The sequence below is a fragment of the Cynocephalus volans genome, chromosome 2, assembly GCF_027409185.1.
Source record: "Cynocephalus volans isolate mCynVol1 chromosome 2, mCynVol1.pri, whole genome shotgun sequence".
Classification (NCBI taxonomy): Eukaryota; Metazoa; Chordata; class Mammalia; order Dermoptera; family Cynocephalidae; genus Cynocephalus; species Cynocephalus volans.
The window spans coordinates 166,866,402-166,888,393 of NC_084461.1; the positions used below are offsets into that span (position 1 = coordinate 166,866,402).

Genomic DNA, 21,992 nt, shown 5'->3' on the forward strand with positions numbered 1-21,992 from the left:
GCCAAGGGTTGCGATCCCCTTACTGGTCACCAAAAAAAAAAAAAAAAAGATGTCCAAGACAGAGTCTCTCTCTTTTTTTTTTAATCCATTTATTTATTATTATTTTTACATTCTAAGATGATGTTGTGGAGCAGTTGGGGGGGAGGGGACAAGGGAAGGGGGAGGGGGATAGGGTGGGAGAAAGACAAAGAGGGAGGGGTATGGTCAAGGCCTGTGGCACCCCCCTCATTCCAGGAAGGGAGCCCAGGGGTTTCTGGCGGCAGCTCGGTGGTCCTAGCTGGGCTGGATATGGAAGTTGAGGGGGCGTGGCCAAGGCCCTCAGCCCCATTCCTGTCTCCCTGGTTCAAGAGCCTGGGGCGCATCTGGCAGGGCCTGGTGGTCATCACTGGGCTGGATGCAGACATTGGTGGGGAGTGGCTGAGGCCCTAAGCCCCCAACTGCCCAGCTCAGGAACCTGGGGCGCTTCCAGCGGCGGCCTGGTGGTCATCTCTGGGCTGGATGTGGATGTTGGGGGGCATGGCTGAGGCCCTCGGCATCTCTGCACCAGCTCGGGAGACTGAGGGGCTTCTGGTCCTTCTAGGTTTTATTGGTGTTCTTTGGTGGTGTTATATCTTTACTGGTTAATATCAGAACTTTTTCTTTGATCTGTGGATATTTTGTTTTTTCTTTAAGTTCCTTGTTGGATTATTCACTATTCCCGCCACTTAAACTCTACACTGGAACTAATTTGTTGTCCTTTGCTGACTTCTAAAATGGAGGAACTTCCTGTGGGAACCAGCATTTGAGCCCTGTGGTTGAGCTAATTTGCTACTTTGCTGCTGATTCTCTGGAGGTGGCTTTTCGTACAGTTCAGGTTTTAAGTGTTGACCTTGTAAGCACTTCTGGGTCTTGTGAGGTCTGGTACACCTAGGTTTTGTTTGAAACTCTGGTCTGGTTCAGCAGACAGCACACCCTGCAGTTCTTTATTCCTATCAGTCTCCACTGAGTGGTCCTTTGCTGATTGGAGGGCAGATCAGCTGTCCATGCTGTGCCCCAATGTTCCCCTGATGGGCCCGTCTCCCTCACCCCCCACACTCCAAACACTTCCCATGAGATAGGCTATGCACCAGTCCCTTGCAGTGACTCACCAGCCTCTGAATGGCTCCTTTTTTCAGTTATCTGTGGCCCCTCACTCCTGTGTGGGTCCACAAGAACCGTGTTAGTGGTCTTGCTGGCCTGGGGGCCATCAAAGCCCTCTTCTCCCCTGCAGCCTACAAGCAACTTCATATGAAGGGTACAGCTGCAGCTTTTGCCAGCCCCTGCTCTGTGCACTCACCAGCTCGAACCTTGAAATGGCTGAGGCTCGAAATGGTAGGAGCGTTTCTTTCTCTCATTGTGGCTTCTCCTGCCTTCATGAACTCTGTAGGTCTCTCTTCCTCTTCCCCTGAGCTCTTGCGGCCCCAGCTTAGCAGTTCGTTGCTTTTTAGTAGTTGTAAATTGGTTGATTATGGAAGAGGGTGATGCTGGGAGACCATCTATTCCACCATCTAGATCAGAAGTCCACAGTGGAGGCTTCTTAAGGTAGGTCCTCACAGAGTGGCAGTACTCTGATGGAGTCATTGCAGTTTTGTGATTCCAGACACTTCGTTGTTTTGTTTCACTCAGGGTTGATTAGCCTCTGAGGGACTGATTCATGCTAACCAAACTCTCAGGATATTGTCTGACATACATAGGTCCCATTTAATTACTTTACACTGAAACATGTCTGGCTGCAGAACTGGAATGGTTTGTCTGTGCAGGAATGTCTGTTCTGGTGAGTTAGTTTATTTAAGAGATCAAAGTACAGGTAAGGGTGTTTTCAACAAGCATAGAATTAAAGCAGAGATAGTTTAGATACTCTCAAGAGTTGTTGCTATCATGCATTGCTAGCCTAAGCCATTGTCTTTGTCCTTTGTAGAGATAATTTGTTCTAAAACAAACATCTGGGATTGTACGCTAGTTTCAGGTTGATATACCAGTTGAGCATCCCTAATCTGAAAATCCAAAATGCTCCAAAATTCAAAACTTTTTGAGTATGGACATGATACTCAAAGGAAATGCTCATTGGAGCATTTTGGATTTCTAATTTTTAGATTTGGGATGCTAAACTGGTAAATATAATGGAAATATTCCAAAAATCAAAATTCAAGATGCTTCTGGTCCCAGGCATTTCGAATAAGGAATATTCAACCTGTATTGAGAAGTGCTTGATTTTGAGGCTTCACTTTTGGTAAACTTCATATTGGTTATTAATCTGCCAACACATCCCCACTCCACCCCAACCACATGTACATTAAGTGCTCTTTGCTGTCATAAGAGAGGAAACAACTTTTCTTCTCCTTATGTTCTTTGTATTCTCATATTCATTTTTTCCTTCATTCATTCATTCATTCAACTAACACTTAAAAAGAAAACAATCGTTGTTTTACTTAGCTTTTAAGTGATCCTTATGGAAGTACAAGTCTCACTCTTTAACAAAAACACATGGTCTTGTGCTGTTTGTTGTGCCTGGTAGGAGGGATGAAGTGACAGCAGAGCTTTGGCATGATGTCAAAGCACTGGGAAAGAAGTTTATTAGGCACTCAAGTGTGATAAGAATAAAACAAAACAATGAAATCTTTCATAAAGTACTTATGAAACATTTAGACTCTGAAAACTTGACTTTGATAAATTAGAAAGCCAGGAAAAAACAGACTAGTTCCCTCTGGGTCTCCTTATACAACTTATCCTAAATCAGCCAATAATCCTAATGGCTTTAAATGGCTCTTTAAATGCCTCTCTATAATTATGACCTCAAGTAAGCATAAGGAGAGTTTTAGGGAAAGCTAAGTTAGACAGGATGTTAGGAGATAGAAGGGAGAGACGACAGTGTGACTCAGTATCTAGAAAGAGTAAAAGAGGGCGTTACGAAAAGGACTTTGTGGGTATGAATACGGAATTTAGGGGACTTCGGACTTATTTGTTAAATAAGTACCAAGCACCTGTCATTATTATAAGTTTGTAGAAAAATGCCCCTAAAAGTTTAAAAGATAGTCTCTGTGCTCAAGGAGATTGTCAATCAAAGATTAGGTACTAAGTTACAAGACTTAGGTTGGGCATGGTAGGTTCAGTAGGGTTTGAGAGAGGACAAAGAGGATGTTCTGAAATATGGGCACAGTATGAGCAAGGACATGGTGACAAGGCATGATTGAAAGGCGCCTGGCTTGTTTAAAACCAGCCAGAGCACAACAGAAAGAGAAAAGACTTGAAAGTCCAGTTTTAGCATTATGTAAAGAATGGAACTTTGTTCTTTTGAAAAGCCATCAATACATTTTACTAATTCCTTGGTTAAATCTTCTGTTTAGCTGATAGAAAATTTACCTACATTTTTTGTGAAAATATACTCACCAAACCTATATGAAAAAGGAAACCTCTAGACATTTCCAAACAGAGAAATAACAAAAAATTTTAGGTCTGAAAGGTGTAATTAATATGTAAGGTGGAGAATAAGATACCCAAAGTATTTAAGCATAAGGGTAAGAGGGATAATTAATATGAAGGTACTTCAAAAAGTTCATGGAAAAATGAAATTAAAAGATAATATAAATCTTTCCATGAATTTTCCATGGATATGAGGGTCTCATATCCACTGAGAGTTATATTTTTTAATAATAAGATAAACTTATATGTATTTTATTATTCATTTGCTGTCGTCCTCACTGTTTGTCAGAGAGGTATTTTACCCCCAATTTAGAAATATGGAAGGGAAAAAAACAAGTTTAATAAATTTCTCACTATTGCTACTAAAAGAAGCAAAAATGAACATGAAATTGGATATGAAAAACCTTTCTCTGTCTGTACAGTTTGTAAAAATGTCATCAAGGATTCTTGAAAAAAGCCCAGACTTAGTTACGGTTTTAAAACACTGTACTCGCACACAGCCCCAACACTTGAAAGTTTATTAGCAACACTGAGTCCTTGGCTCTGCATCTTTCACCAGGCTAGAGTTACCTCAAGCTTAGCTGCGTAGGATTCCCTTCCGTGCTCACCCACATGGTTGATGGCAAGATTCAGTTCCTCATGGGCTGTTGGACTGAAGCCTCTTAGCTCCTTGCCGTGTGGGCCTCTCCATAAAACATTCACCACATGGCAGCAGGTTTCTCAGAGCAGGTGAGAGAGAGTAGGCCCAGTGGAAATCCCAGTCTCTAGTAACCTGATCACCAAAGTGACAGTCCATCACTTGTTTCATGTTCTCTCCACTAGAAGCAAGCCACATGGTCCAGCCCACACTCCAGGGCAGGGGATTACACAGTGGGTCAATGCTGGAGGGATTCAGGAGCGTGTCAGAAGCTGCCTACCACAACACCTAAACTGAGAAAGTCAGGCTCAAGGCCAAAGTTTGCTGGGACTGCTTGGCATTCCTTTTCTGACTGATTGTTGAGTTCCTCCCTGATTTTTTCACCGCCTCTCACACTGTTGTCGAAGTGACCTATACCCACACTTGCTGGTGCATGTCACACAGGGGTCATTAATAATTGACTTACCAGTTCTTTTCGTTTCCTGCAATGGCAACTAAACGTTTTTTTTCTTTAGAGTGTCATTTATATTGGGTACTGTGCTCAGTGTGGGTGATACAAAAATGAAAAGATGTTACATTGTGAGTAATATGATGATATAATGGGATAAAAGAGATATGTTACTGTTTCAGTGGGTGTTATTAGTAAGATAAAAAACAAAAGACATATTTAACAAGACTATTCTGTTACCGAGCAAAGGCTCTGCCCAACATGCATAGAAGCCAAAAATATGGCACCAGTTTTTGAGAAAAGAAAGGGCTTTATCATGAGGTCAACCAAGTAGACACGAAGCAAGGCTCAAATCTGTCTCCCCAATCTAGGGTCTGGGCATATTTTAAGGAGTTGGAGAGCAAGGAAGTTTCAAGTTGGCAGAGTTTGATTCATCAGTGCATTAGATCTTCCTTCTTGTAGGACGTCTGGCTTCATAGTTGGCTCCAGGGGTAAAGTTTCCAGACTTTTGGTTCTGCTGGAGGGGAACTTTGTTTCTGTAGTGCTCAATGATACAACCTTCCTCCTGTGAGCATGCTCAGTGGGTTTCCTGCAAAACCTGCTAGCACAAGGAAGTGAGACAGGTTGAAACCATTATACAGTTTTACTTCTTCCAATAGTGCTCTGCTGAAAAATCATCTGTCGTGAATGCTTCTGTATAAACAAATGCTTTCTTCACTTTCTCAAGAACTAAGTTTGTGATTGCTCTGCTATTTACCCCAAACAGGAAGATTGGGGAAGATCCAAGCTGAAATGTGCCTAAATTTTTCAGAAGCCTTTGGTTTGGCTTAAGTAAATTGTTTCTCCATCCAAAGCACTACAGTAATTTCTCTAGAAATAGGATCTGGACTACTGAGGACAAAGTTGCCGATATTTCCCATCTTTGTGCTTCCCACTTGCCCTTAATAAGGGCTCAAAGCATTGTAGGTTACTTTGTAGATTGAACATAAGATTGCTTAATCTCCAGCAGAGAGCAGAAACAATAAAGTAACCAAATGCCTCGTTTTGAGAATGACTATTCCAGACTTTTTTTTTTTTTTTTTTTTTTTTTTTTTGACTGGTAAGGGGATCGCAACCCTCGGCACAGTGTGGTCTGCACCACGCTTAGCCAGTGAGCGCACCGGCCATCCCTATATAGGATTCAATCCCGCGGCCTCCGCACTCCCAGCGCCGCACTCTCCCGAGTGAGCCATGGGGCTGGCTCTCATTCCAGATTTTAGTCTGCTTAGTTTTCACAGGCATTTTCCCAGATGGGAAGGGCCACCGAGGGAAGACAGACCTTTCAGGAATAAAAGCCCACGTGTTGTTTTGGGTAATGGCATTCAGTACTGGTTGTGGAATGATGGGTAAGGGGAACTCACAGAAAAGCAGTAGGTGTAATTCCACCCTGGGTGTCTTTTTAGGCAACCTCTGAGAGAGATGCCTCAGTTGCAGGGCCCTGGTAACACTGGGAGCAAAGTAAAACAAACTGAGCTGACTCGAGAGATGTGGTTGGGGCTGCAAATGTTGTTTCTCATCCTCCCCACTCTAACCATTCCTCTGGTAGCCTGCCATCTCTGGAGTAAATTAAAGAACCTCTTCTGCCCCTGCCCAGCCCAAAGGGGAAGTCTTTATTTTCTGTGAAGGGCAGCCCTAGGAGGCTCAAGCCCTGGGGCTCTCTGATACTGAGGATCTAAAGGAGGTGCCAAAGCAGAGTAGGAGCTTAGGTCTTCCTTGAGACCCTCTAGAGCAGTGCCTGGGCCCTCAAGTTCAGAATCACTGCTAGTTATCAAAGTATTTCACTCTGGGTTGAAGTCCACTGCAGTATTGTTGGAAATGCATATGTTCCTGGGCTGTGATGCCTGTATGTGTCGGGGCAGGGTTGGAGACAGACCTTTATTCAGCATCTGTTCCGTTCTAGACACTTTACATGCATTATATAATTTACCCTAAACTCTGAAAGGAAAGTGGTATTCTCCCCATTTTACAAATGAGGAAATTGAGGCTTAGAGGTGGAGAGGTTATTCTGGGTTTTTCCCATTATATCACAGAGCCTCCGAGAGAAATCTCTCCTTCCTCACAGTAGGCAGCAGTGATGCAGAACAGGGGTGCAGAAGGAGAGAAGTGTAGCAGTGGCCCCTGCCATAGCCTTGTCCACGGGGAGCTTCTGTGCCATGTCCCTGCACTCCAACACTCAGGGTCAGCACATGAGCATGCACCTGGCCAGACTGGTGTCACAAGACCTCAGAAAACAACAAATTGTCTAGGTTTGAAGCAGGAGTAAGTATTGTCCACCAAAATGTGGAAGAAGACAGAGGAAGTAAGGTGGTGGGTTACAGGAACGAGGGAGCCTGGCCCTGGAAGAGCTCAGTGTAGAGAAAACAGGTTGAAGATACGGGAGGTAAAGATAAAGAAGATAATCATCAGGAAGCGCCTTATCAGGTCATGCTCAGAGCCTTGGATTTTGTCCTGAGTGTAAGGGTGAGCCATTAAAGTGAGCCATTAGAGAGAGAGAGAGAGAGGTGGAAAACAACCAGCTCTCGCAGGAATTAATAGATCAAGAATTCACTCACTGTGTGCGCCCCTGGGAGAGCATTAATCCATTCATGAGGGATCCGCCTCCCTGACCCAGACCACTCCCAACACTGCCACATTGGGGATCAGATTTTGACATGAGCTTTGGGCGGACAGCACATCCAAACTCTGTCAAGGGTCAACCAGGCATCTTCATTTCTTTTTGGTGTTTAACTTTTTCTTCCCATTTTTCTTATTTCATTATCTTTAGTGTTTATCCACTCTGTGTTTCTATTTATTTAGTTTTTGTTTCTAAGACGATGTTTTCTTTTATATCTAATTCTTTATTGAATTTTGTCACCTCATTTATAAGCTTTTCTAATTTTTTATGTGGTTCTTTCATGTTTGTATAACTTTTAAGTGTTTTTAGCTTATTTTGAAATTTTGATGTTTTGTTGGCATGCTTTCCATTTCTATATGGCTTTATATTTTTAATTTCCAAGAGCTCTTTTTATTCTTTTAATGCTCCGCATTTTAGTAGTAACCTCTTCTCATTTCTTAGCTATACTATCTTATTTTACCTCAGGATAGTAATGATAGTCTATGTTTTAAGTTTTCTTCTTCCTGACGTACTGACTTCCTCTATTTTCCCTGTTTATCTCCCCCACCCCCACCCCCATTTGATTTGGCCTTTTTTATTTTAAAGACTTTCCTTTTTGGCAGCTGGCCAGTACCTTGATGTTACATGGCTATGCTCTATTTTAAAGGCTTTCCTCAAATGTATGGTAATTCTTTTCTATTGGCTTATGTTTAAAAGTTGGACAGTTGATCCGGCCCCTCAGCTCAGTTGTTTAGAGCCCTGTGTTAAAACACCAAGGTCAAGGGTTCAGATCCCCACACTGGCCACCTGCTCCCTCCCCACCCCCCAAAAAAGAGTTGGACAGAAAAAACTGATTAGAAAGTCCGTGCCATGGGTAGGGCTTGTTGAATTTTAGGCTTTTACCATAAAGTAATCCAGTTGGATCATTTTTTTGTGGAACCCCTTGTGTCAGTATCTTTTAGTTTGGTTTTTTCTTTGGAGCAGATCAGATTCTTCCAGCCTTCCACCCTGGAGAGTATAAGCTTGCTGACAGTGTTCTTGGAGCCATACAAGGAGAAGAACATTGTTTCTGTCAGTGTGTACATTTTTGCTTAAGAAGCCTGCCTCAGTCATTGACAGCTTCCCCTAGTCCAGTCTCTCATTTTCACTCTCTACAGAGAACAATGTCTGGCGACATGCCTGAGAGGGAAAGGGGCAATTGCTGAGCTATATGGAATGAGTGAAGGGATTTAGAAGGTTCTGAGTATTTCTTCAACCCTTTTTTCATCAATTCCTCTTGTTTTTAGGCCCACCTTCAACTTCATTTCAGACATACCTATTGTTTCCAATTGCCAAACTTCCATGGGTTCTGTAATAGAAGTTAAATACTTGAATTGAATTTTCCTGGGTCTGCTAAGTCAGTTATCATTTGTCTTCCTACTTTCCACTTCCTAAAATTATACTGTCTCTTCTCACTTTCTCTTTGTCCTGAGGATGTGTGTGTGAAGCCCTCTGTTTTTCTTTTGGGGGGTAGAGGGGGCAGCTGGCTAGTATGGGAATTCAAACCCTTGAACTTGATGTTATAGCACAGTGCTTTAACCAGCTGAGCTCACTGGCTAGCCTCTTGTTCAATGGTGTGTCAAGAGACAGAGGAGAGGCTAATGCATGTGTTCAATTCAACCAGAAGTACTTTGAACTGTATTGTACAGTGAATCTCAGGGAAGTTACTCTTCTAGTTCTATTCTTCATTCTTTTACAGTAAATGATAAAATGTTTTTCTAACAACACATTTCTGTTTGTTCATTTATTTGTTGAATGGGAATGTTTCTCATACTGGTGTGAAAAGTCACAAATTATTGTCCTCTCTTATGCCAGGCTCCATCTGTGTTTAACCAGGTCATCTTCTATAGCTTTGCAGGCCCATGATAAAGTTTATTTTTTTATCTTCTGTGAACAGGGAAGAGAATGTGAAATGTCACATGGAAATGATGAATATTAAGAAGTATGTGATAAGCCCTAGAATAGCCACTAAGGAAATAACTAAAAAAAAAAAAAATTGAAAAATTATGAAAGAAATTAAAAGGCTACATCAGAAAATGTTCACTTAGTACAAGACAGTAAAGGAGGAATAGAAGAACAAAAAAAAAATGAAACATATATAAAACAAATTAAATTGGCAAGTATAATTTAACTATATAAATAACATTTATTTATGCTTTATAAACATGCTATATAAATAGCATTAAATGTGAATGGATTAAACAATCCAATCAGAAGGACAGTGATAGTCAAACTGCTGTCTTTTGGGTTTTGTTTTGTTTTGTTTTTTATCTTCTCTTTTTTTTCAAACTGGTTTTTTAAAAAAACAAACTTCAGAGTTGACAAGTTAGTTCAGTTGGTTAGAGCATAACACTAAGGTCAAGGGTTCAAATCCCCATACTGGCCAGCCACCAAAACAAACAAAATATCCAGCTATATATTGAATAAACAAAGTAGATACTAGAATAACAATAGAAAAAAACAATGAAATCAAAAGGTGGTTTTTTGAAAAGATCAACAAAATTAACAAATCTTTAGCTAGATTGACCAATAAAAAAAGAAAGAAGACCCAAATTTCTAGAGTCAGAAATGAAAGAGGGGCAGTAGTACCAACTTTATGGAAGTAAAAATGTTATAAAGGAATCTCATGAACAATCATATGCCAATACATTGCACAACTCAGATAAAATGGAAAAGATACTGGAAAGGAATGCTCTAGAACATGAAGAAATGTTCACCTGGTGATTGACACTGCCATGCATTTGCAGGCTGCTGCCTTCTCCTCTCAAAGACGCAGTGGAAGTGTCAACTTGGAGAAGATGCTACACAATGCAAGAGGTGAACTCTGCCCTTAGCAAAATCCAGCTGGTGGGATATTCTCAGAAAATTGTGAGTGTTAATGTCATTTTTAAGTGATTCATGAATGCTTTCAATGTATTGTTGTTCTCTGGAAGGATCATATAGTAACCTTTTTAAAGTCATTCAATCGTTAAGAATCTTGTACTAGTGCAAGGTGAAAAGACAGAGCCTCTGTCACTTTCCTCCATCCTTTCCACATTTCTGTTGGTGCTCTTTCCTAACCTTCACATTCCCCATCACTAGCTAACATCCGATTGGCCAGCATGCATTGAGTCAGGAGAAAGGCATCTCATCCTATTCACATTAGAACAGTGGACACTACAGATTTCTGGACAAGTGAAATAAGAAATAGAGAGGCAGTTTGGCAAGTATGACTTTTGAGCTCTGACCTAAATGATAAGGGTTCCCATTTCTGTTAACTTGTGCCCAGAGCCACTCAGTACAGAACAAACCAAGAACCTAACACCTAACCTGAAACGAAAAGGGAAAACCAAAGTATTTGACTCTTTCATCTATTTGGTAATATATCTTCAGTCTTTTAGTGAGTGTGCTATGGAAATGGGCTGAAACCCTCAGGCAACAAGTAAAGACTGTAGGGTGTCTTTCTGTGTCTACCACATGGTTGCTGTCGTCTTTCTGTTGTGCATTAAATTTTCTGGCTTACATTAAAGTAATTTCTCTTTCTCAATGGAGAAGTCTGGCCGGTTAACTCAGTTGGCTAGAATGTGGTGTTGGTAACACCAAGATCAGGGGTTCAGGTTGCTGTATCAGCCAGCCACCAAAAATAAATAAATAAATAAGATATTTTTGTTATTTTTCCTACAAACTTATCTGGTATGACCGCATTTTTACTGTGGTTCTTTTTTAGGAGCTTTTTGGTGCGGTCCAGGTGACTCCTCTGAGCTCTGGCTACGCCCTTGGAAGCTCCAATTGGATTATCCAGTCTCATTATGAGAAAGTATCTTACGTCTCTGGATCCTCCTTGCTCACCACACATCCCCAGGTAATTATAAATTCTTTTTTAACAACTCAGCTTTTGGTTATTTAACACAAATTCAGAATGTATCCAGAGTACTATCAGTACTATCATTTTTAAATCTTCCTAGTTTTGGTTTCTACAGATATTCTTTAGGAAGGTTAGACATTTGAGTCCCAACATTTAGGATTGCAGGTTCCTCTGAAAAAATCCTGCAGCCTCTAGGATCATCTCTAGGATTCTGAGATTCCCCAGTCCTTCCAAAGACCATAGCCTGATGTGGGACACAAATGGTTATTTGTTTATTCAGCAAATATCAACTATTTAATTCTTGCCAAGGGCCAAGGGTCAAGTGTCAAGCACTCAGCTACGTGTTGAGGATTCAGTGGTGACCAACAGGCAGAGTCTCTGCTCATGGATCTTATGTTCAGTTAACATATGGGGAGAGGGTGGTGTGTAGAAAATAAACAAATAAATAAATGAGTGAGGTCATTGTGATCCAGGTACTGAAAACAACAAAGCAGGGTTATTTCTAAAGTGATGGAGACTAGATTGGATCGTCAGGGAGAGCCCCTGGGGAGATCTCATGTGAACTGAGACCTGAAGAAATGAGCCATGTGAAGCTGTGAGGGCAAAGCATTACAAAGAGATGGCAGATGAAGGTCTCCTGAAGAAGGGCACACTGGGCATGTTACAGAGCAGCAGCAGGCCACTGTGACTGAGCATGCTAAGAATAACCAGCAGTGAAGTCCAAGAGAGGAGCAGAGGCCGGGTCACATAGGGCCCTGTGGGCCAGGATGAGGACTTTTGACTTCATATAATGTGTAGAGGGAAACTATTGGAAGGTTTTAAGTTTGTCATTCATTACCATCATATTTGGCAAGAAACTAAGTAGCTAAGTACATAAATATTCTTATGTATGTAATATTTATTCCTTTTCAGGCATTTGTAAAGAATTTCTTTCCATGTACTGGCCAGCCACCAAAAAAAAAAAAAGACTGTGTTGTTCATTTCACAAACCCTGGTTCTTTCCACATTTCTAAAGGGGGTGGGAGAGATTAGATAGCTGATGGATGGGTGTATAGATAACTTGTGGAAATCATTTCCCATTTTGTTTGTCTTTTTGTCTATTTTGACCATAACCTCAAGATTTTATTGTCTTCATAATAGAACAAAAGATAAAGCTTAGAACTGGATCACTTGGCCCTCTACTCTTATGTCCTTCCAGTTCAAAATGCTTGCATCTCTTTTAATAGCCAGCGTTTCCTTAGATCTGCAATTGGGCTCAACACACTCAAGCCTCAGCACAATCTTTGTAGTTTTAGCCTTTTTCCAGAAAATCATCTTGGTCTGCCTACCGTCGCCACTCTTTCCTGTCATATAGCTGCTTTCCCTGGGCATACAGAGAATCCTTGCTCTTCCTGTACTGTGTCACTTTGTGGGGTTGGTGTTTGCCATTTCTTACAGAAAGTCCAGTGGATTTTAGGAACATTCACCATGTTTGCCAGAGCACTGTTGGCATAGAACGAAAGATGCTAGTTATTTTTTAATTGACAAATAAAAATTGTGTATATTTATGGTGTACAACATGATGTTTTGATATATGTAGACACTGTGGAATGGCCAAATCAAGCTAATTAACATGCCATTTTAATATACGAAAAAGAATGCTGTGTCTAGAACAGTAGGATGCTTCTGAGCTGCTGTTCTGCATTGTTTTTTCATACCTTCTTTTATAACTAATTTTCATCTCAAGGTCTAGAGGAAACAAATTGCTATTTGTTCCAGTAGCTAACAGAATTCTGGGCCCTTCCTACTTATTGAAATCAAAAGCCCATCACTGTCGTTGTAATCTGCTTCATTGAATCAAAGTCTTTTATTGGCAGCTTCTATTGTTCCTGATATATTCTTCAATAAAAGATGGAAAGATGACTGCCAACTCTTTGAATTTGTATTACTTAGATCAAAGCCTTTACAGTACTAATGATGTAATTTCCAGTAAGTTATTCTTACAAGGTCCATAAATGTAAAGGGAAAATAGGTCTTGGAAGTAGTCAGCAACATACCTAAGTAATTAATTTTAATTTCTAGCTGGCAACCTGCGTTATATGTAAAAAAGAAAAAAAATAGATTTTTATTTACCCACATAATTGGATTCCATGTTGAATTAGAAGGGATAAGAAAAGTTTGGGTTTGAAAAACTTGATAGTCTACTTCAGAGATCAGCAAACTATGGCCTGGGGATCACATCTGTCTGCCACCTATTTTTGTAAATAATGTTTTGTTGGAATACAGCCACACCCATTTGCTTAAGAACAAGGTTAGTACACACTGTAATGCCAGAGTTCTACTTTCTGTTTTCATGGGGCGGCTGGCCTTGACCTTGGTATTATAGCACCATGCTCTAAGCATCTGAGCTAACCAGCCAGCGCCCCCAGATTTTTACTTTAAAGTTAAAATTTACATGGATCCTCTCACCGGCCATCTGCCACAGAAAAATAAATAAAATTAAAATTTACAGAAAAATTTGCTAGCCCCTGGTCTACTTAAGTGGAATCCTCACTAGCTAGGAAGAATATCATGGGCTGCTGTAGCAATCTAATAAGCATAGGAGAATAAGGTTTTGGATTAACCCTGAGGCAGTAAGAATGGAGAGATGAGTTAAAGAAAACATTGGCAGCTCTTTAATTCCAAAAACATTTATTGAGTGCCCACTGCCTTCAGGGAGGGAAAAATCAAAGTCAAGGATTTCATGCCTAGGTGACATTGAGAATGGTGATAATGACACAATCCAGTTGACAAGGAATAGTTGGCGGGGAGTCGTTTGTTTCAGAAGGGGGTAGTAGGTGTGATGAATATGAATTTGGGAGAACATTAGACAGGTGGAAGTCTGGGGCTGGCATCTGGATGTGAATACAAGTCTGGAGACAAACTGGAGAGTCATCACATTTTTTAAAGTATGTAAATAAAGGGCTGAGGGCCAAAGACTGAGCAATAGGGAACATTTACCAATAGACAGTGGAAGGAAGAAAAATAGTCTTGTGTAATAATGGTCAGAGTTAGAGGAGAATTGAGGCCAATAAAAAGTACAGCATCACCTCCCGTATGGAAAGGGAAGAGCAGTGTCCTTCACTGTATTTATCTGTTATATCTTTTATTTCTTTTTCTCATCTTATAACTAAGCACTCCAGTACTTTGTTGACCAGAAGTGATAATAGTGGGCATACTTGTCTCGTACCAGATTTTGAAAGGAATGTTTTTGTAGTTTCTTCATTAAATAAGATTCTTAATACACATTTCTGTTTATCAACTTAAGGAGTTTCTCCTCTATGCCTAATTTTCTGAGTTTTAAAGAGTCAGATGTAGGTGTTACACCTTATCAGATGTTTTTTCTGGGCTCGAGATAATCACATGATTTCTCTTCTGTAGACTGTTACTGTGGTGAATTGCAATGTTAGCTTTTAACCATCCTTGTATTCCTGGGATAAATTTTTCTTGATCACAATTTATTCTTTTTAAAATACCCTCCTGGGATCAGTTGGCCAGTGTTTTACTGAATTTTATAAAAGATCTATATTCATAGCTGAAAAACAGGCCCATGCATTATTTTCTTATACTGTCTTCATTGGTTTGAGATCAAGATATATCAGTCTCATAAGATGATTTGGGAGACTTTTCCTCTTTTTCTAATGCTGGAAAAAATATGTAAGATCGGGATTATCTTTACTTGAAGTTTGGCCACATAATACCCCATACAACTGTCTGAGCCTAGGATCCCCGTTTTAGTCTTTGTCACAGTTATTGAACTATATTTTCTGGGTAAAGTTGTGCCAGAATTTTGTCAGAAGTTCATTCATTTGGCCTGTATTTACAAAATTATGAGCAGAGTGTTTACAATGCCTTTACTAGTTTAACCTTTTTGTGTAATTCTATTTTCATCCCAAATTTTATTTTCATTATCTTTTATCTTCTTCATCAGACTTGCCAGAGATTTGTCTGTATTACTGATTTTCTTTGAAGAACATGTTTTTGCTTTTGATTTTTTTTGTTGTGTTTTCATGCTTTAGTCTCTCCTTTTTTTCCTTCCTTCCTTACATCTTCGTGTTTACTGTTTCTTTTCTTTTAATACTTAACTCATTTGTTTCAGACTTTCTTTGCTTTCTTGTAAGTGTATTTAAAGCTATCAGTTTCTCTCTTAGTGTCATTTAACTCTGTTAAATTTTTGGTATGTAATGCCTAGTCATTCATCTCTATGTCCTTGTGTCCTTAATAATGTTCATGATTTAAATAGCCAAAAGTTATTTTACAGTATTTGTTTGTTGCTAGTCCATCTAATCTGGTGAGACATAGGGTTATGGGTGACACTTTTTAAAATTTGTTATTTCTTTTTTGAGCAGCTGGTTGGTATGGGGAGCCAAACCCTTGACCGTGGTGTTATCAGCACCATGCTCTACCAAGTGAGGAACCAGCCAGTCCCTGAGATGTAGGGTTAGGCCAGATTTTTTTTAAGCATATGTTTCAGGATTCTTTTTTTTTTTTTTTTTTTTTTTTTTGCATTATGATAAGAATACACTGATTTACTGAAATTTGATTAGGCTTCCTGTGAAACATAATCTGTTTTTGTAAATATTCTTCGTATGTTGGAAAAGAATGTGTATTCATGATTGAGTGAAATTTTTTCTATATGTGTTTATTAATTTGACCTTTTTGTGTTATTCAAATCTTTTATATCTTTGTATCTTTGCTTAGCTTCCAGTTTCTCAGAAGGATGTGTTATTTGTTGATTTATCTATTTCTCTCTGTAGTTTCACCAATTATTGCTCTTTATATTTTTATGCTATATACTCTGGTCCATATGATCATTCTATTTTATTAATCAGTTATCCTTTTTATCAGGATGCTTTGGTGCTTTCAAGTCAAGGGGCTTTTTCCTCTTCATATGTGCCTGCTGTTTTTTTCTATTCCTTTATTTTGTTCTTTCTGTGTCTTTTTTTAGTAAATCCCTTAGATAACATAGTAAGGGATTTTTTAATTTTTTTAATTTAAAATATTTTTTAAATTTTTTTTTAATCTAGAATGTCTCTTGATTGGTGAACCTACTTATGTCTCTTGTGATGACTATTATATCAGGGCTTATTTTTCCTTTTAGAATTTTCACTGTGTCTTCAATATTCTTAAATTTTACAGTGATTTGTCTTTAATGTGTTTTTCCTATTACTGTAATATTCTGTGAGATCTTCCAATTTCCTTTAGCTTAAAAAAATTCTTAGATTTTAAAAAATTATTTATTCTTTCTGATTTTTTTTTTCTTTTTATGAAAGTTCTAGTATACAGATATTTACACTTCTATATTTTCCATATCTCTTTTCTTTTATATTTCTCATCTCCTTCTTGAAGCCTCCTGAAAAAATCTTCTGGTTCATGAATTCATTCTTTGGCTGTATCCATACTGCTCATCAACCTATGTACTGAATTCTTCATTTCAACTGCTATATTTTCATACACAATTTTTCCAAATGTTTCTACTACTCATTTTTATCTCCCTCTTTGTATTTTGTAGGCATTTTTAACTCATGTTATACTGATCTCTCTGGTTCTTTAATTCTCCACATGGGATCAGTTTTTAGCTTCTTGTGTTTAATGGATGTTGCATTCCTTGGTGGAGTTGTTTGATTCCCTGTGCTCTCTCACTACTTGACCCTCAGGGAAATCCTCTTGTACCTCTGCTCTAGATACCACTATTTACCAGAATTTGTCTCCCTGACTTGTTACCAGCCTCTCTTGTGGTGTAAAGGAACAAGCAAGAAGCAGTAGACCTGCCAGCACCTTCTGTGAGTGCTCATCCCACTGTTCTGGCACTTTCTTCCTTGCAGTATGTTGGAGCAGGCCACAATCTGCCACCGGTGGTGTGGAGGAAAGAAAAGAGAGAGAGTTCCTACCTCTACTCTACCCACGCACCACGGGCACTGCTGCCATTGTTCCCATTCCAGGGCCATGGTCTCCCCAGGAATTATCCCAGTTTTGGAGGGAGTTTTTCTGCAGCTGGCTGGTAGGGGAACCAAACCCTTGCCCTGGGTATTACAAGGCCGCGCTGTAACCGGTGGAGCTAACTGGCCAGCCCCCATTTGCTTCAGTTTCTCACATTTGTCAGTCGCCCTTCTGTGCTCTCACTCTCAGATTAGGTTCTAGGAAGTGCCTGTCGCTGTGTTCACGCACAATCTTGTCAAGAGCCATAATGGAGTTTTTGTTTTGAAATAATACTATTCCATTCTATTGATGGTTAGAAAATGTGTATTTCTGGTAGTAATTTTGGAAAGTACAAAAATCTCAGAGAAAAAAATAAAAATTGTCCTAATCTTAAGAGGTAATTCGCAGCCTGCTTTTCTGCTCTTTCTGACAAACGAGATGGTGATTTTTCCTTAGGTCATCAAGTATTCCACCACATGGTGTTTAATGTTTGCTTGGTATTCCATTATGTGGGTACACCGTGAAGTATTTAACTGTTTCCTTACCATATTAGTCTGTTTTTGTTGCTTATAACAAAATACATGGAACTGGATAATTTGTAAGAAAATGAAATTTATTGCTTACAGTTTTTGAGGCTGGGAAGTCCAAAGTCCAGGGAACACATCTGGTGAGGATCTTAGTGGTGGCAACAGTGACCCAGGGGTCTCACATGGCAGAAAATGGCAGAGCAGAGAGAGACCTCTTCACGTGCTCTCCATTTAAAGCCCTCAGAACCACACCCATGACCACCATTATTAATCCATTCACTAGGCATGGTCCTGCAACCTAATCACCTCTTTGAGGCCCCACCTTTCAGCTAATGTAATAGAATTTCCTGCCCTCAACAGTTATAGTGAGGAGTAAGCCACAGTGCGGAGTAAGCCTCAGTGAGATTGGGAGGGCATCCAAACTTCAGCACTCACTGTTGGACATTTAAATTATTTAAAACTTTTTCTTCTGAAAAACATCTACTCCAAACAGTCATGCAGTCTGCCGAGAAAGAGGGCACGGGACACATTTTAAAACAGTAACACTAATACAACAAGACAAGCCCTACCCATTGGAAAGGTCCCATAAATGCATTGGAAGTATAACTAGTGAGCACTTTTGATAATTAGAGCTAAAGCCTTTCTGGCCTTGGAAATAAAATTAATGGGTTGGTTTGTGGCTTGTGGATTTGTATTCAAATACTAACTTTTGTATCATTATAGTTTGAAAAGGCAACTTACTGCTTGTATTATTTCAATAGCTTTCTCACTGTTCTGCCTTACTTCAGGGGTAGGGCTTGAGTTTTAGATGTGAAAATCCCCAGCATAGTATTGCAAAAGCTACATATGTACCTGGACATGGGGACATTTGGTTAGTTTTAGAAACCGATCTAGTATGTGATACTGATATCTTTACAAGGTTAAGATTTGAAGTATGGAAAATGGTGGTGCATGGTAGATTTTGTTGTTACCATTGGTAGCATTTTTTTGGTTTTGGTTTTGGTTTGGTTTGTTTATTGTTTTGATCTTTTCTCATCCTTCTTGTGACCACAAGAGACCTGGAAAGGTATCTATCCCACCCTTCCCTCTCTCACCTGAGGCCTGAAGCTCTTCATACCTTGGTCTCTGGCCTGGAAGAGATTTGGGAGACCAAGCTCAGCCAAGTCAATAAGCTATTTTCTTCCCATTTATCTTTTGGCCTTGAGGCTAAGACAGGTGGTTCTCTGGTTTATAAGGCCAGTGGTGGCTCTAAGGGAGGAGGAGAGGAGAAATGATATGAGAGCAGGAGTTCCACGTGGGCACTGAAACTGAACGTGAACCTGAAAGCTCTGTGGTGAGAATCCAATGAGAACTACTCCACCAAAATGATAATAAAACATGTATGTCCACCTGTATGAGTCTGCATTTATTTCCTGGAGACCATGAGTTTATAGAGTCCTCAGAAGCCTATTATTATTTATCAGGTTAAGAATCTCTGGCTTAGAACTTTGGAAATCATTTTTTTTTTTAATAAAATAAATAGACATTTTCTACCAATCAATTTGCTTAAGCCTGTGATGTTTTATTCCCGTAGCTTCACTGTGGAAATTTCTTCTTTCCCAAAGGGTTGGAAGGTGCTGGTACCTCGGCCACAAGAAGGTCTACTAGTGCTGATGCATTTCCTCCACCTCCCCGTCCTGATCCTTCTCCCTTGGAGTTCAGGGGGATGCTCATATTGATTTGTTTCCTTGAGGTCTTAAAGACCTCAAGTAATAAATGTAATAAAGGAAATCTGTTAAATTTGGATTCTTTTTTAAACTTAAAGGCAGTTGCTGGGTAAGTTGTTTTTGTTTGTTTGTTTTGGCTTTGTTTTTTTTTTCCATGCTGTTTTGTTACCTCAGAATCTCCCCAAATGTTTCATTGTTTATGTAGTACTTTGCTCTGATCTGGAAGCTCTGCAGTAAAAGTTGACCCTAATATATGTGGGGGTGGTGGGGAGCTGAGCTGCAGGTGTCTGTGGGTAGATTGGAGAGCTGGGCTCTGGAGGCAGGTCCTGTGGAGCAAGGACAGGGAAGCTGGTCAGCTTGCTGGAACCCACCCATTTCTTCCACACTTGCAGTCTTCTCATTGGACTGTACAGCTTCTCTCTGCTGAATGTGTCCTTCTCTCAAAAATAATGTGCTCTGCTTGCGTGCATTCATTCATTTACTCACTCATCCCCTCAGTAGACAGTGGTATTTCAGAAACCCCCACTCTGGGCGGTCAAGTGTTCTAGGTTATAAGGGAAACATAGATGGGTAGTTAGGACATTTGCACAAGTTACGATAGGGGAAGAAGAGGTGTGCATACAGGACTTTTCTGCAGGGTGTAGTGATCAATACTATGAGATTAGAAGTCCACGTCTGATCTGACAGGTGCTGTGGGACCCAGAAGGAGGGTGCCTCACTTCTAGCTAGGGAACTGGGGAGACCTCACGGAGGAGTAGGGTTCAGATTGGCCTCAGAGGGCTGAGTCTGTGCACTTCAGGACCATAAGTGTATGTCTTCCCTTCTCTCATCAACAAATCATGGGTCTTTGAGTCATTAACTTTTTAACTGATTTCTTCTTTTCTGCCTTTAGGCAAATCTGAGGGTTTTTAATATGGAAGAGGGCCTTCAGATTATTCTGCCTCATCACCTGACAGCCGTTTTTTCTCCCTTGTACCCGTGATAAGATTTCTCCTGTACACTTGTTAATGCAGCCTTGCACGTCCAGCTCTGTCCTTGTTTTGCCTCAGGGACCTGGTTTCACGTTCAGAGAGTGAGGGCACCGTCTCTCCAGTTCTGCAGTGATGAGCTTCTGGCCAGATTTCCACCTTTTCTGTTCTTCACAGCATCCCACGGCTGCCTGGGCGCTGCTGACCATCTCCTGCTGAGGTTCTCTGCAGTCCCGGCCCTGGAACTGTTCTGTTGCGTTTTCCTCATACTGCTCTACTTGGTCCTTTGCCATAGGATGGGTGAGGGCACCACAGAGTTGTCTTCCCGCCGCCTCCTTGCTACGGATGGGGCCTCCTCACTGCGCCACATCCCCCTCTTTTCTCTCTCCTCTCTCTTCCTCTTCCATGAACTCATGGCATCCCCCAGTCTCAGTCCTAGACCCACTTTTCTTCTACCACTGCCTAAACTGGCATCTCTGCGGATGCTTCCGTGAAGGTGCCCACAGGTGTCCATGTGCATTGCGCTCCGTGGTTCCATCTTTCCCTCTCAGAACAAAGCCATTTAGCTACCCCAGACATGTGCAGCTTGCCAACACTGGGCTAGTATTGCCTCCACAGTCTTTTAAACCATTGAAGTTTCCAAACTTCCCTTCAACTGCGTGTCTGACTTCACATTTTGCAGTCGTCCTCAAGAGTTGCCCTCTTCACAGTCCTTTGTGTCCAGTCCATTCCCAGATGTCTGTTCTCTGTGCTCCGAGCATCTTGTAGAACTGCTTCTCTCACCTCCTCAACCACCATGAAGCTGCAATTTTCCCCTTTATGTCTGGGCTGCTGGAGGGGCCTGAAAAGTGTTATCCCTCTGTCTGGTCTCATTGGCTCCTCTGTTGTCCCCTGTAATTGTTGTTAGCATGGTGCCGTTCCCCTGTACCACGCTGCCCACTCCTCTTTGTCTACCCTGTCAGTCTGCGTGATTTTGACTTTGTTGTTCCTTTACCAATTATACTTTGTCTCTTTTTACTAATCTCTTTTTTCAGTCCCACAGTCAACACTCCATTTGCACCAAGTAAATCCATTCAGCAGCTTCTGGTGGCCTTCCCCTGCCCCTTTCCTCAACCCCCTCCACAGCTGACACGCTCATCCTCCCCTTCCTGACTTCCAGTGTACTGTTTCCCTGCAAGCGATGCTCACACAGTTGCTACCAGACCATGTTCTTTTCATGTATTCAGTTATTTAGCAAATGTTTAGTACTGGCTGCATGCCAGGCCTTTTGCTAGGCAACAGGGATACAAAGTCCTTGCTCTCAAGGAGTGTGATAAGTCTTGTGGGGACACAGACAATTAATAGGCAGTTACAATGCAGTGTTATTAGTGCTGAGATAGAGAGTATTGGATGCCCTGGGGCACTTGTAGGAGGGACATCCTGTGGAGGGGAGGGGATAGGTGTCGTGGAGATGTCCAAAAGCAGTGAGTGACCTGGGCTGTCTTAAATTGAGTCTTAAATTTCTTAGCCAAAGAAGGAAAGAAAAGTAGAACCAAACTTCTTCTGCCAAAAACCAAATATTACTGACCTCACCTGACCTGGTGCAGCTCTCTAGCCTGCATTCCTCTTGGCATTTATATTCTCAGTGCAAATGCTTAAAATTCGCATTATATTTCTATGGCTTCTTGAAAAATCCTTTTTTTAATTATTCACAAATGTTTTCTCTTTAACTAGATTATAAACTTCTAGGGCCTACGGACTAGGTCTTCTTTTTCCCATCCCTTGTGCAAAGTGTTCCATAAAAATCACCCTTCAGAGGACCAACACAGTGGCCACA

The 21,992-nt window shown here is 40.7% G+C and overlaps 1 protein-coding gene across 1 annotated transcript in view; it reads left to right on the top strand.

The window, feature by feature from the left end:
* Positions 1-21,992, top strand: part of INTS9 (integrator complex subunit 9) — a 105,482-nt gene that overhangs the window by 54,256 nt on the left and 29,234 nt on the right. Inside the window, exons 7-8 of the mRNA XM_063085569.1 lie at positions 9,942-10,062; positions 10,901-11,035. Coding sequence (XP_062941639.1) covers positions 9,942-10,062; positions 10,901-11,035 — 256 coding nt within the window. The remainder of the gene's footprint in view (positions 1-9,941; positions 10,063-10,900; positions 11,036-21,992) is intronic.